The sequence below is a fragment of the Anarhichas minor genome, unplaced genomic scaffold (genome assembly GCF_050575085.1).
Source record: "Anarhichas minor isolate MPS153535 unplaced genomic scaffold, ASM5057508v1 ptg000012l, whole genome shotgun sequence".
In the NCBI taxonomy this organism is placed as follows: Eukaryota; Metazoa; Chordata; class Actinopteri; order Perciformes; family Anarhichadidae; genus Anarhichas; species Anarhichas minor.
The window spans coordinates 5,036,513-5,051,624 of record NW_027466458.1 but is presented as its reverse complement, the minus strand read 5'-3'; the positions used below and the strand labels follow the sequence as shown (position 1 = coordinate 5,051,624).

Sequence of the window (15,112 nt, the reverse complement as noted above, 5' to 3'; positions counted from 1 at the left end):
ATATCATGAACTTACATTAATGAGCAGGTACAAGAAGAATACAATGAGTGTTTGGCAAAGGGCCTCTGTGATCTAACCGTTGTGTGAGGAGATGACCAGTGGCAGCTTTGTGTGTTCAATGTTCCTTTAATCTCTACAGAGCAGGCAAAAACTATAATGCAAAGTATGTTAAGTTAACAGTAACAACTGGCTTTTGGTCCACCTCAGAAAGCACTGCACTAGTACTGACCACAGGACTGAAACTACTTCTGAGCCTCTTGTAAGATTATGGTGGGTTTATCACTTGAGCAAAGTAACTGTTTGAACCACTATCACTACAAAAATGACCAATATCGCCAGAGGAATCGATAACATTTCCTCTCAAATGATGTGCCTTTTCTACCCATTTAAAAACTCCTTGCCATCCTCAGCACTTCTTGTTCTTGCAGTACCCTTTCACCATCTCTGGCATGACGCTGTCATCCTCCTCCACATCCTCCGTCACGGTCTTTCCCACCATTTTGCACAAGTCCTCGGCCGCGATACCCATCGGCTCGGCCGCCTTCACCGCCAACATGTCCTGAGTCAGGACAGTTCCTTTGGGGATCTTGACCTTGGCCACCACAGATTTGCCCAGCTTGAAGAATAGAAAATAAAAGGTCTGAAATTATTATTGTTCTCATGGCACAGTAGAAAAAAAATTCAAAAATGTTTTCTTAAAGGTTATCTGTCTTTCTAAACAGTAAAAATGTAATTTAACTATGGCTCGCATTTAAAAAAAAAAATGTCTGTGGAGCCAGAATATCTCACCTTAGCATGGCATGCCTTCTCACAAGGTAACATCTGCTTGATGCAGCACCCCTGCGCCATCTCCACCTCTCGGATGGAACGAACCAGCTCTTTTAGCTCACTGGGCTCCAGAGAGGCGCTGTGGTCATTTCCTTTCCATGTCTTGTCCAAGGTTACGTGGCGCTCGATGACCTTTGCACCCATAACTGCGGCCGCAATTGAAATACCGATCCCTGTCTCATGGCCGGAGTACCCAATGGGAATATCGGGAAATTCCTTCTGGTATTCCTGTAGTTTACAAATGCGTGAGTGTTACTCCTAAATCTCTCAGAAGATTGACACCACAGTCACATTTGTGAGTTAAATTTGAAGCTAGAGCCAGCTGCCAGTTAGCTTAGCTTAGCATAATGACTGGAAACCAGGGGGGAACAGCTAGCCTGGCTCAGCCCAACAGTAACAAAATCCACCAACTCCTGAAATGTCAAACTAAAGTGAGACGCTCAGGATTTAAAATCCTACTTTTCTCACCGTTATCACTTTGAGGTTGACATTTTTAGGATCCACAGGGTAGGAGCTGGTGCACTGCAGGATGGTAAAGTTGGGGTTGTGCTCCTTCACTATTTTGTAGACCCGACGCATCGTCTCCATGCTCTGCATCCCACTGGACACCACCATGGGCCGTCCTGACGCAGACAGGAGGGCAACAGCCTGATCAACAATATGCATAACATGGGCAAAGGGGGAAATGCAACCCTTCTCTTTCCTCTTAATGAGCTCCTGTAGTTCAACAATCAAGCTAAACTTCATTTATTTTTCGTCTCTTAACTAATTTCTACTGACACATTTGTGCATTCTTTCTGCTTCTATTGCTCTTGTTATTGTTTTGCTCAATATAGTATTTGTTTATGTAATGGTGAAGTGCACTGATGATTTTAGCATTTAAATATGCAACATAAAATACATCTGCTGCAGTTCACTCTCACCTTTCTTGGCAGTCTTCTCCATATAGGCGAAGTTGTTGGCGTCTAGTGAGGCCACTTTAAAGAAAGGCACATTAAGCTCATGGAGGAACTCCACTGCCATCTAAAAGACAGAAAGAAAACACACGGTTAAACTTCAACCTGATTAATACCACAGAAAGCCTTCTTCAAACGTCTCTTTCTTACCTCATCCATCCCAGAGGCAGTGAAGCAGATCCCCACCTCCGCAGCATATTTCTGCAGCTCCCTGTACTGCTCATGGCTGAACTCCAGATGGCGCTTGTGGTCACCATAAGTTTTCCCCCAGGAGTGAACAGAGTTGTACTCGCGCTCCAAGGCTTTCTTGTTGAATTTACACTCCAATTCACTCTTCTGGAATTTGGCACAATCAGCACCGCAGTCCTGTGAAGGCAGAAATAAGTGAAGGATTAAAAAGAAGGGAAGCTTGTAAAACATACTAAGTAGTGATGATTGATTTTAGGGCTCCTACAGATTGTGCTAAAAAGCACAGTAAGGACTATTTCGTACTAATAAGAGGAGACAGTGTTCAATTACTACACTTGTCATTCATCATTTCATTATGTAACCGGAGGTTTATTTAGCGTTTATTTAATTTATGTATTAATATTTCCTGCGGAAATGACGTCCCATCTCTTCTGACTGCACCTCCTAAACTTCCGTAGTCCGGTTTTCTCCTCACAACGGGGCTTTGTATTGTTGAGGGTAGATTATATGGGAAAATAAATACTGTCGCACTATTTTGGTTGTGATCTTCAAAACTGGAACTGTTTACGCTGCACACCTTAGTAGCCGCTGATGCAATCATGTTATCCGACTGTTATGTGTCACTTTGACTGTTGGAAGTGTGAGTTTTGTGACTATTTTATTCGGGCTTTTTGGGCGAACTTTTGCTTTTGTGTCGGGCCGCCCTGTCCCATAGAAAAGGGACGTGGCGACGTAGAGATTTCATTGCTGTCCACTTGATGTCGCTGATTTTCCCTATGCAAAATTGTGTTTTGCATAGGCGCAGAGGGAGACCAGCAGTTAATATATGCGTGTGTTGTATTGTCTTCTGCAGCAAATAAATGCTGGAAAAGCATCCTCTGAGTCGTCTCCTTCAATGCCCCTATCCAAGTCTATTACAATTATACCTATTAAAATCTATTTCTAGTGTTACAAATGGTTGTTTTTTCACCAGGTGAGCTGATCATGAATTAATGGGATCTAAAAGCGGCATAATAAGCAACATATATGGGGAATGAAGTTCACATAAATAAATAGATAAAATATTTTTTTACTGTGGTTTAATGTAGTTCTTCTAAAGGAAATTCTTCTAGAAATTAACAAAAACTTATCACTGAAATAACTCAAAACGTTGTCTCTATTTTCCCTGTAACTGGGACCAAAATACACAGTTCCTTTCAGGACATGTCCAGGAAATAATTAACAATATACACCTGCAAAACAAGGCTCTACTGAAGGTTTAAAGGAGCAGCCATACTGAAGTGTTTTTACTAAGAAGTTGTGTTTTTAGGTTTATATGTTAAGTGCATTTAAAGTTTCTCACCCATTGCTGCTTCTTTATGTCTATGAGGTATTTACACTGAATACACATAAAACGGGCGTGTGCTTTGGCTTCAGTACAGATACGGTTACCTAACATGGCCACTAACTAACACAAGCCAAACTTCATTTAAAGTAATGACTCAGAAGAGGATGATGAGGCGACAAAAATATTCAGAGAAGAGAAGAAATGGAAAGCTTGACTTGACAGGATCTGCTGCTCTTCTTTAACCAGTATATCCTGTTCAACCGGCCCGTTTGGTCTGAAAGTGGTAGGCCACTGTGACACTGTCACACTGCCACCTCCTCCTCCTCCTCATGCCAATTGTTGTGGAAATTTTACATTCTTTTAAGTAAACCGTTTTATAACTTGTTTTTGTGCAAACTATCACAAGCTTGCATCGTATAACTTGTGATCCATGCAGCAGCTGACTTCCTGCACACATATCCTCTTCTTGCTGTCGAAAAACAAGCACTTATATGCATGGTGTGTCTGTTGTTACGCAGATAAAGCACTCATTTTTGTGGTCGTGAAGGACTTCTAGACAGAAACACTGGCACTCCATACGTTGGCAAGGACCGTTCCAGATTCTCCTCACCACCCACACACCTGTGAATGTGGCGAGCAAGTTACTTGGATCCACAGCAGCCACTATAAAAAGGTTACTGCACTGACTCATAGGCAGCACTACGTTGACTCAACACAATAGAAAGCAGGAACCAAGTGCCACTCCCGTTGCACCGTTGAATACACATACACCGTTGAATACACATACACCATACAAGGAACTCCAGAATAATCGACTCACTGACTGTGCCACTTGCACATATGAGTTAGTCATATTATTTGCCAGACACCCCGTCAGCACATGCATACACTCACTGACAATATACCTAATTGCCATTATTTCTATGGGATTCATGGGAAATCTATCTGCTACGTTATTTACCGTCTTTAACTGACGTCGTTCCGGTTCCATTGCCCATCGATACAGATGGATCGGGACTACAGTCACAGATGAAGTTAGCAGGGATTATTTTATGTTCATAGAACTGTCTGCACACATATCCTCTTCTTCTTGCTGTCGAATAACAAGCACTTATATGCACATGTTCTATGGCGATTGTGGCTAACTGGATAGCAGGGCCGTCTTTCAATCAGAGGGTCGGTGGTTCGAACTCCGGCTCCGCTAGTCGCATGTCGATGTGTCCTTGAGCAAGACACTTAACCCCAAAAAAAATTGCTCCCGTAGCTGTGCCTACAGTGTAGAAATGTGATAGACTCTGAATTGTAAGTTGCTTTGGATAAAAGCGTCTGCTAAATGACTGTAATGTAATGTAATGCTTACGGATAAAACGTACGTGTCCATTGTTATGCAGGTAAAGCCCTTCTTTTATTACCACGGCCTGGAGCCAGATGTTCCAGTAAACAGCACCCCACACTTGATAAATATAACTCTGTGTGACTTTATCTCTGGAGCGTGCACTTCTACAGACTCTTTGTGACTCTGTATAACTGTGCCTCCTCTTGCGAGGATGAATCATTTTAAAGACAAGTTCTGTTTCACGATATTCTTCATTTCAGCTTAAAAAGACTCAACAGTGGGTAAAATGATTTTCCACCACAATATGCAAATGTCATGCAAATTACAGAGTTTCACCAACATCAAAACTAAGCGAAAACATTCATTTGAACCCTGTGACAACGGTTCAACGGCTAAACAATATATTGGGTAAAAAGCAAGCTGAGACAGGTGAATAACTCTCCCATGCGCCCATCCCACAATCATACAAGAAAAGACTAAATAGATGCGTCAGAGTCTGGTCAGGAAGACAATACTCTTGCACGCCTACGCCTGTAGTTTATTTCTGATACATCTGCCAGTTACTCCTCACGCATGCTCACTCATTATTTGCTTGCTGTTATTGTTTGGGGCTGTTTCATAATATCAGCTTGATCTCCTCTATCCAATAGCACAACGACACATTGACATTGTTAGCCGACCATCTTGCTGCTGTCTCTCTTAAAAAGGATTGTCTCTCTACCTTCAGTACAGTGCTGTCACGCAACATTTAGAAACTATTTCTATTAATAGAAGGGCCACACGTAGCACCCTCGAAAAATGTAACCTTCCTCTCAAATACAGCAGGCCTATATGTATCTCGGTAGAGACGACAAACTATTTAAATAAGTGCAAGGAAAAGTTGTCAGGGGCAGATTTTTTCAAACAGAGATGATGTTCATATCACGTGAGAAATGTTGCCATTGAGTGATGACATTTTACAAGCCGGCCATATTGCATATCTCAAATAGAAGAGATAGTGCTTATATTTTCCATGATCAGACCTGAATCATACAGAAGACTGCACGTGTCATCGCATCCCACGTTTGACGGTTGGCGGATGTTTGCGTATGGTGCATAACACCACGCCCAGACCTGTTTAATCTGTGTAGTTTGCATTTTTATAACCGCAGTTCTTTTGTTCTGACCGGAGCATTTTTGTAATATGTTACAAGTTCCTTCCTGCAGAGTTGGGTGATGATTCTCTGAGTTCGTCACTACAAGCGACCTCTTTCATATTACACAATCGTGACCCACTGTTAGAAAATATTGATTGGTGCAGCTATAAGTTCAATTTATCATATTATTAATGGAAAAAACACCCAAGTCCAATTATTAAAACACACTTGCTTCAAACAAATCTATACACATCCTAGTCCTGAATAATATATTTTGAAGATTAATTTGGGGAAAGAAATAAAAAGGTGTTAAGTAGAAACAAAACACTTCATACAATTATTGTAGGCAAGTGTTAATTATTGGACATTTGTGTCATGTATTTGACATGCAGACATATAATTATTACTGTGGTTGACATTTGAAAAAGAAAGACAAAGCTAGATGAAGCATGTAACCATTCTTGTATAGTACAGTAAGCAGTCAGTGTCAACAAAAAAGTAGAGCAAAACAGAGATTTGTCATTAAGAAACATTTCCAGGGTTGACTGCTACGATGAAAAAACATCTGAACATTTTGACCCAATATAGAGCAGGACAGACCTGTTGATGTTACCCTATCGCCTGCTCTGATAATGGATTCCACACAGTGGATGTACTAGAACAGTGCGTAACAGGGTGTAACCTCACAAAAAGTATGTAGTTAGCTAATGACACGCTGCAGGGTATCTCTGTCTATTCTGCACATTGACAAGTAGAGAAGCATCTGTGACAGACAACTGACAGACAAATCTCTTTCAGATAAGTGGATTTAAAAACTCGTACTGTTGAGTAGAACATACGTTACAATATGATGTGACAAATTCAAACTAATGGAAAAGTATTTTATAAAGTCCCAGAATAGCATATCGGAAAACATAAAATATAAATCCTGTACAAGAATATAAGGTTGTGGATAGAGAGTTGTATTTTATTGTTACTTATTGTAGAGCTGTAACAATTGGTTGATTAGTCGATCGACAGAAAAACAGCCGCCAACCATTTTAAAGACTGATTGATCCTGAAAGTTATTTTGCACGCAGGAATGTCAGAGGATGCTGTTTTTGGCCCCTCATATGTGGAGATTTCCTGCCTTTTAAATGAACAGCCTAACCATAAGCAGAAGACTAAATATCTTAAAACTGAACAGTTGGGTAGTAAAGAGTGCTGGGCTCGGAAACAACATATCTGAAACTCTATGTTTGAGATCTATATGAGTCACTGAATAGAACGTTTCAACGGGATAGGCAACAGCCATGTTTACGTCCTATCAGCTGATGTCATTCTCACACACTCCAACCAAAGAAACTAAAAAAGACTGAGGCTATGCTACATGTCCAATATATGATAAGACAATATGTAAGATCAGACTCTTATTTTTTGTTCTAACATAACCCTGTTTTGCTGCTTAGCGCACTAGGAAAGGTCAGTGTTCTGTACAGATGTATGCTTTAATGTTCATAATGTGAAACAGCGTTTCAGTATTCGCTTTGGCTACATTTTTGAATGAGCATTTCTTTTTTCAAAACAATAAGTTCAAATCTCTGAACCATTGGTTAGCTTTTCACAACAGATTTGAATTTCTCATTCATTCAAGTAAAAGTGTAAGTACAAATGTCTACAATGTGCACAAGAACTTAACATGACAAATCAAAGGTGAATTGTTTGCTTACAGTACGTGTAACACATTGCTACACAAATAAATGTACTGTATACAAATGGGCATGTCATTTGCCACAAGGCTAGTCCGTCCAAATTGCAATTTGCTTTCGATAAAGTTTCATATCTGGGACATGTGATCACAGCAGAGGGCAAAACCCTCCCTCCCAAAAGAATACAGGCTATTCAAACTGCCTAAACCACAAACTAAGAAACAAATGATGAGCTTCTTCGGAATGATGTCATATTATATACAGTAGATCCCAATATTGAGAAAGAGAGGCACCCCTCTCTTCCATGATTCATGGTAAACTTCTTTATGCGCATGACAAGCCGACCTGGACTGACTACTGCTTTTAATGACATGAAGGACGCATTACTGTCAGCTCCGACACTTGGACTACCTAAACTTGACACACCGTTAACACAATACGTGGACCAAAGAGACGGTTACATGACATTAGTTTTGACTCAGGAACATGGGGGAAAACAAAGCCCTGTTGCATATTTCTCTACTAGACTAGACCCTGCAGCAGCTGGCCTTCCTGTGTCTGCGTGCTGTTGCACGTGATAGTCACATGGTTCCTTCTGCTGTTTTACAGATTAGAGTAAATTAATACATTCAATTTGCCCAACATTACTGTGAAACGATGTACCCTTAATCCTGACACTCTTTCCTACTCCAGCAGATGGAGAGCTGCATAACCAAGTCAATGCACAGATAATATCAGTGTGTGGTATGTTATTTCACAGAAACTAACTGCACATCTAAAGATAATAAACCTGCCATGAGAAGGAGAGAACAAAGTGAATGTGGCATACACAAAGGGAGTCGATCCGAGCATCAAAGTGATGTAGCAAAGACAAGGGAAAACCTCAGGGAGGAAATTCGGGCAACATTTTATTTGAAGGCTTCATCTTTTCGGAACATCAAATCTCAACAGAGTCTCCACAGGTTGTGACATGTTCAGTTAACATCCGGACGGGTTTGGGTTCGTGACAAAAACAAGGTTAATTGAGAGAGGGGGCATTTCTTCTTTTGGTTTTGGGAAGCGTCTGGCTCCGGTAGTCTTATTGTGCTTCTCTCAAAGAAGCAGCACAAACACAAACCATGCAGGATATCATGAACTTACATTAATGAGCAGGTACAAGAAGAATACAATGAGTGTTTGGCAAAGGGCCTCTGTGATCTCACCGGTGTGTGAGGAGATGACCAGTGGCAGCTTTGTGTGTTCAATGTTCCTTTAATCTCTACAGAGCAGGCAGAAACTATAGTGCAAAATATGTTAAGTTAACAGTAACAACTGGCTTTTGGTCCACCTCAGAAAGCACTGCACTAGTACTGACCACAGGACTGAAACTACTACCGCGCCTCTTGTAAGATTATGGTGGGTTTATCACTTGAGCAAAGTAACTGTTTGAACCACTATCACTACAAAAATGACCAATATCGCCAGAGGAATCGATAACGTTTCCTCTCAAATGATGTGCCTTTTCTACCCATTTAAAAACTCCTTGCCATCCTCAGCACTTCTTGTTCTTGCAGTACCCTTTCACCATCTCTGGCATGACGCTGTCATCCTCCTCCACATCCTCCGTCACGGTCTTTCCCACCATTTTGCACAAGTCCTCGGCCGCGATACCCATCGGCTCGGCCGCCTTCACCGCCAACATGTCCTGAGTCAGGACAGTTCCTTTGGGGATCTTGACCTTGGCCACCACAGATTTGCCCAGCTTGAAGAATAGAAAATAAAAGGTCTGAAATTATTATTGTTCTCATGGCACAGTAGAAAAAAAATTCAAAAATGTTTTCTTAAAGGTTATCTGTCTTTCTAAACAGTAAAAATGTAATTTAACTATGGCTCGCATTTAAAAAAAAAAATGTCTGTGGAGCCAGAATATCTCACCTTAGCATGGCATGCCTTCTCACAAGGTAACATCTGCTTGATGCAGCACCCCTGCGCCATCTCCACCTCTCGGATGGAACGAACCAGCTCTTTTAGCTCACTGGGCTCCAGAGAGGCGCTGTGGTCATTTCCTTTCCATGTCTTGTCCAAGGTTACGTGGCGCTCGATGACCTTTGCACCCATAACTGCGGCCGCAATTGAAATACCGATCCCTGTCTCATGGCCGGAGTACCCAATGGGAATATCGGGAAATTCCTTCTGGTATTCCTGTAGTTTACAAATGCGTGAGTGTTACTCCTAAATCTCTCAGAAGATTGACACCACAGTCACATTTGTGAGTTAAATTTGAAGCTAGAGCCAGCTGCCAGTTAGCTTAGCTTAGCATAATGACTGGAAACCAGGGGGGAACAGCTAGCCTGGCTCAGCCCAACAGTAACAAAATCCACCAACTCCTGAAATGTCAAACTAAAGTGAGACGCTCAGGATTTAAAATCCTACTTTTCTCACCGTTATCACTTTGAGGTTGACATTTTTAGGATCCACAGGGTAGGAGCTGGTGCACTGCAGGATGGTAAAGTTGGGGTTGTGCTCCTTCACTATTTTGTAGACCCGACGCATCGTCTCCATGCTCTGCATCCCACTGGACACCACCATGGGCCGTCCTGACGCAGACAGGAGGGCAACAGCCTGATCAACAATATGCATAACATGGGCAAAGGGGGAAATGCAACCCTTCTCTTTCCTCTTAATGAGCTCCTGTAGTTCAACAATCAAGCTAAACTTCATTTATTTTTCGTCTCTTAACTAATTTCTACTGACACATTTGTGCATTCTTTCTGCTTCTATTGCTCTTGTTATTGTTTTGCTCAATATAGTATTTGTTTATGTAATGGTGAAGTGCACTGATGATTTTAGCATTTAAATATGCAACATAAAATACATCTGCTGCAGTTCACTCTCACCTTTCTTGGCAGTCTTCTCCATATAGGCGAAGTTGTTGGCGTCTAGTGAGGCCACTTTAAAGAAAGGCACATTAAGCTCATGGAGGAACTCCACTGCCATCTAAAAGACAGAAAGAAAACACACGGTTAAACTTCAACCTGATTAATACCACAGAAAGCCTTCTTCAAACGTCTCTTTCTTACCTCATCCATCCCAGAGGCAGTGAAGCAGATCCCCACCTCCGCAGCATATTTCTGCAGCTCCCTGTACTGCTCATGGCTGAACTCCAGATGGCGCTTGTGGTCACCATAAGTTTTCCCCCAGGAGTGAACAGAGTTGTACTCGCGCTCCAAGGCTTTCTTGTTGAATTTACACTCCAATTCACTCTTCTGGAATTTGGCACAATCAGCACCGCAGTCCTGTGAAGGCAGAAATAAGTGAAGGATTAAAAAGAAGGGAAGCTTGTAAAACATACTAAGTAGTGATGATTGATTTTAGGGCTCCTACAGATTGTGCTAAAAAGCACAGTAAGGACTATTTCGTACTAATAAGAGGAGACAGTGTTCAATTACTACACTTGTCATTCATCATTTCATTATGTAACCGGAGGTTTATTTAGCGTTTATTTAATTTATGTATTAATATTTCCTGCGGAAATGACGTCCCATCTCTTCTGACTGCACCTCCTAAACTTCCGTAGTCCGGTTTTCTCCTCACAACGGGGCTTTGTATTGTTGAGGGTAGATTATATGGGAAAATAAATACTGTCGCACTATTTTGGTTGTGATCTTCAAAACTGGAACTGTTTACGCTGCACACCTTAGTAGCCGCTGATGCAATCATGTTATCCGACTGTTATGTGTCACTTTGACTGTTGGAAGTGTGAGTTTTGTGACTATTTTATTCGGGCTTTTTGGGCGAACTTTTGCTTTTGTGTCGGGCCGCCCTGTCCCATAGAAAAGGGACGTGGCGACGTAGAGATTTCATTGCTGTCCACTTGATGTCGCTGATTTTCCCTATGCAAAAATTGTGTTTTGCAAAATTGTGTTTTGCATAGGCGCAGAGGGAGACCAGCAGTTAATATATGCGTGTGTTGTATTGTCTTCTGCAGCAAATAAATGCTGGAAAAGCATCCTCTGAGTCGTCTCCTTCAATGCCCCTATCCAAGTCTATTACAATTATACCTATTAAAATCTATTTCTAGTGTTACAAATGGTTGTTTTTTCACCAGGTGAGCTGATCATGAATTAATGGGATCTAAAAGCGGCATAATAAGCAACATATATGGGGAATGAAGTTCACATAAATAAATAGATAAAATATTTTTTTACTGTGGTTTAATGTAGTTCTTCTAAAGGAAATTCTTCTAGAAATTAACAAAAACTTATCACTGAAATAACTCAAAACGTTGTCTCTATTTTCCCTGTAACTGGGACCAAAATACACAGTTCCTTTCAGGACATGTCCAGGAAATAATTAACAATATACACCTGCAAAACAAGGCTCTACTGAAGGTTTAAAGGAGCAGCCATACTGAAGTGTTTTTACTAAGAAGTTGTGTTTTTAGGTTTATATGTTAAGTGCATTTAAAGTTTCTCACCCATTGCTGCTTCTTTATGTCTATGAGGTATTTACACTGAATACACATAAAACGGGCGTGTGCTTTGGCTTCAGTACAGATACGGTTACCTAACATGGCCACTAACTAACACAAGCCAAACTTCATTTAAAGTAATGACTCAGAAGAGGATGATGAGGCGACAAAAATATTCAGAGAAGAGAAGAAATGGAAAGCTTGACTTGACAGGATCTGCTGCTCTTCTTTAACCAGTATATCCTGTTCAACCGGCCCGTTTGGTCTGAAAGTGGTAGGCCACTGTGACACTGTCACACTGCCACCTCCTCCTCCTCCTCATGCCAATTGTTGTGGAAATTTTACATTCTTTTAAGTAAACCGTTTTATAACTTGTTTTTGTGCAAACTATCACAAGCTTGCATCGTATAACTTGTGATCCATGCAGCAGCTGACTTCCTGCACACATATCCTCTTCTTGCTGTCGAAAAACAAGCACTTATATGCATGGTGTGTCTGTTGTTACGCAGATAAAGCACTCATTTTTGTGGTCGTGAAGGACTTCTAGACAGAAACACTGGCACTCCATACGTTGGCAAGGACCGTTCCAGATTCTCCTCACCACCCACACACCTGTGAATGTGGCGAGCAAGTTATTTGGATCCACAGCAGCCACTATAAAAAGGTTACTGCACTGACTCATAGGCAGCACTACGTTGACTCAACACAATAGAAAGCAGGAACCAAGTGCCACTCCCGTTGCACCGTTGAATACACATACACCATACAAGGAACTCCAGAATAATCGACTCACTGACTGTGCCACTTGCACATATGAGTTAGTCATATTATTTGCCAGACACCCCGTCAGCACATGCATACACTCACTGACAATATACCTAATTGCCATTATTTCTATGGGATTCATGGGAAATCTATCTGCTACGTTATTTACCGTCTTTAACTGACGTCGTTCCGGTTCCATTGCCCATCGATACAGATGGATCGGGACTACAGTCACAGATGAAGTTAGCAGGGATTATTTTATGTTCATAGAACTGTCTGCACACATATCCTCTTCTTCTTGCTGTCGAATAACAAGCACTTATATGCACATGTTCTATGGCGATTGTGGCTAACTGGATAGCAGGGCCGTCTTTCAATCAGAGGGTCGGTGGTTCGAACTCCGGCTCCGCTAGTCGCATGTCGATGTGTCCTTGAGCAAGACACTTAACCCCAAAAAAAATTGCTCCCGTAGCTGTGCCTACAGTGTAGAAATGTGATAGACTCTGAATTGTAAGTTGCTTTGGATAAAAGCGTCTGCTAAATGACTGTAATGTAATGTAATGCTTACGGATAAAACGTACGTGTCCATTGTTATGCAGGTAAAGCCCTTCTTTTATTACCACGGCCTGGAGCCAGATGTTCCAGTAAACAGCACCCCACACTTGATAAATATAACTCTGTGTGACTTTATCTCTGGAGCGTGCACTTCTACAGACTCTTTGTGACTCTGTATAACTGTGCCTCCTCTTGCGAGGATGAATCATTTTAAAGACAAGTTCTGTTTCACGATATTCTTCATTTCAGCTTAAAAAGACTCAACAGTGGGTAAAATGATTTTCCACCACAATATGCAAATGTCATGCAAATTACAGAGTTTCACCAACATCAAAACTAAGCGAAAACATTCATTTGAACCCTGTGACAACGGTTCAACGGCTAAACAATATATTGGGTAAAAAGCAAGCTGAGACAGGTGAATAACTCTCCCATGCGCCCATCCCACAATCATACAAGAAAAGACTAAATAGATGCGTCAGAGTCTGGTCAGGAAGACAATACTCTTGCACGCCTACGCCTGTAGTTTATTTCTGATACACCTGCCAGTTACTCCTCACGCATGCTCACTCATTATTTGCTTGCTGTTATTGTTTGGGGCTGTTTCATAATATCAGCTTGATCTCCTCTATCCAATAGCACAACGACACATTGACATTGTTAGCCGACCATCTTGCTGCTGTCTCTCTTAAAAAGGATTGTCTCTCTACCTTCAGTACAGTGCTGTCACGCAACATTTAGAAACTATTTCTATTAATAGAAGGGCCACACGTAGCACCCTCGAAAAATGTAACCTTCCTCTCAAATACAGCAGGCCTATATGTATCTCGGTAGAGACGACAAACTATTTAAATAAGTGCAAGGAAAAGTTGTCAGGGGCAGATTTTTTCAAACAGAGATGATGTTCATATCACGTGAGAAATGTTGCCATTGAGTGATGACATTTTACAAGCCGGCCATATTGCATATCTCAAATAGAAGAGATAGTGCTTATATTTTCCATGATCAGACCTGAATCATACAGAAGACTGCACGTGTCGTCGCATCCCACGTTTGACGGTTGGCGGATGTTTGCGTATGGTGCATAACACCACGCCCAGACCTGTTTAATCTGTGTAGTTTGCATTTTTATAACCGCAGTTCTTTTGTTCTGACCGGAGCATTTTTGTAATATGTTACAAGTTCCTTCCTGCAGAGTTGGGTGATGATTCTCTGAGTTCGTCACTACAAGCGACCTCTTTCATATTACACAATCGTGACCCACTGTTAGAAAATATTGATTGGTGCAGCTATAAGTTCAATTTATCATATTATTAATGGAAAAAACACCCAAGTCCAATTATTAAAACACACTTGCTTCAAACAAATCTATACACATCCTAGTCCTGAATAATATATTTTGAAGATTAATTTGGGGAAAGAAATAAAAAGGTGTTAAGTAGAAACAAAACACTTCATACAATTATTGTAGGCAAGTGTTAATTATTGGACATTTGTGTCATGTATTTGACATGCAGACATATAATTATTACTGTGGTTGACATTTGAAAAAGAAAGACAAAGCTAGATGAAGCATGTAACCATTCTTGTATAGTACAGTAAGCAGTCAGTGTCAACAAAAAAGTAGAGCAAAACAGAGATTTGTCATTAAGAAACATTTCCAGGGTTGACTGCTACGATGAAAAAACATCTGAACATTTTGACCCAATATAGAGCAGGACAGACCTGTTGATGTTACCCTATCGCCTGCTCTGATAATGGATTCCACACAGTGGATGTACTAGAACAGTGCGTAACAGGGTGTAACCTCACAAAAAGTATGTAGTTAGCTAATGACACGCTGCAGGGTATCTCTGTCTATTCTGCACATTGACAAGTAGAG

General features: G+C 41.1%; 2 protein-coding genes across 2 annotated transcripts; both read right to left on the bottom strand.

The window, feature by feature from the left end:
- Positions 1-224: 224 nt before the first annotated feature.
- LOC142948631 (N-acetylneuraminate-9-phosphate synthase-like) lies at positions 225-2,372 on the bottom strand. The gene is made up of 5 exons (XM_076090763.1): positions 1,935-2,372; positions 1,752-1,851; positions 1,297-1,451; positions 790-1,056; positions 225-616 (listed from the first exon to the last, which is right to left on the bottom strand). The coding sequence occupies exons 1-5, from the start codon at positions 2,202-2,204 to the stop codon at positions 407-409; spliced, it is 1,002 nt and encodes a 333-aa protein (XP_075946878.1). The 5' UTR covers positions 2,205-2,372; the 3' UTR covers positions 225-406.
- A 5,983-nt stretch (positions 2,373-8,355) lies between these two features.
- On the bottom strand, positions 8,356-10,957 carry LOC142948370 (N-acetylneuraminate-9-phosphate synthase-like). The gene is made up of 5 exons (XM_076090360.1): positions 10,520-10,957; positions 10,337-10,436; positions 9,882-10,036; positions 9,375-9,641; positions 8,356-9,201 (listed from the first exon to the last, which is right to left on the bottom strand). The coding sequence occupies exons 1-5, from the start codon at positions 10,787-10,789 to the stop codon at positions 8,992-8,994; spliced, it is 1,002 nt and encodes a 333-aa protein (XP_075946475.1). The 5' UTR covers positions 10,790-10,957; the 3' UTR covers positions 8,356-8,991.
- Positions 10,958-15,112: the final 4,155 nt, after the last annotated feature.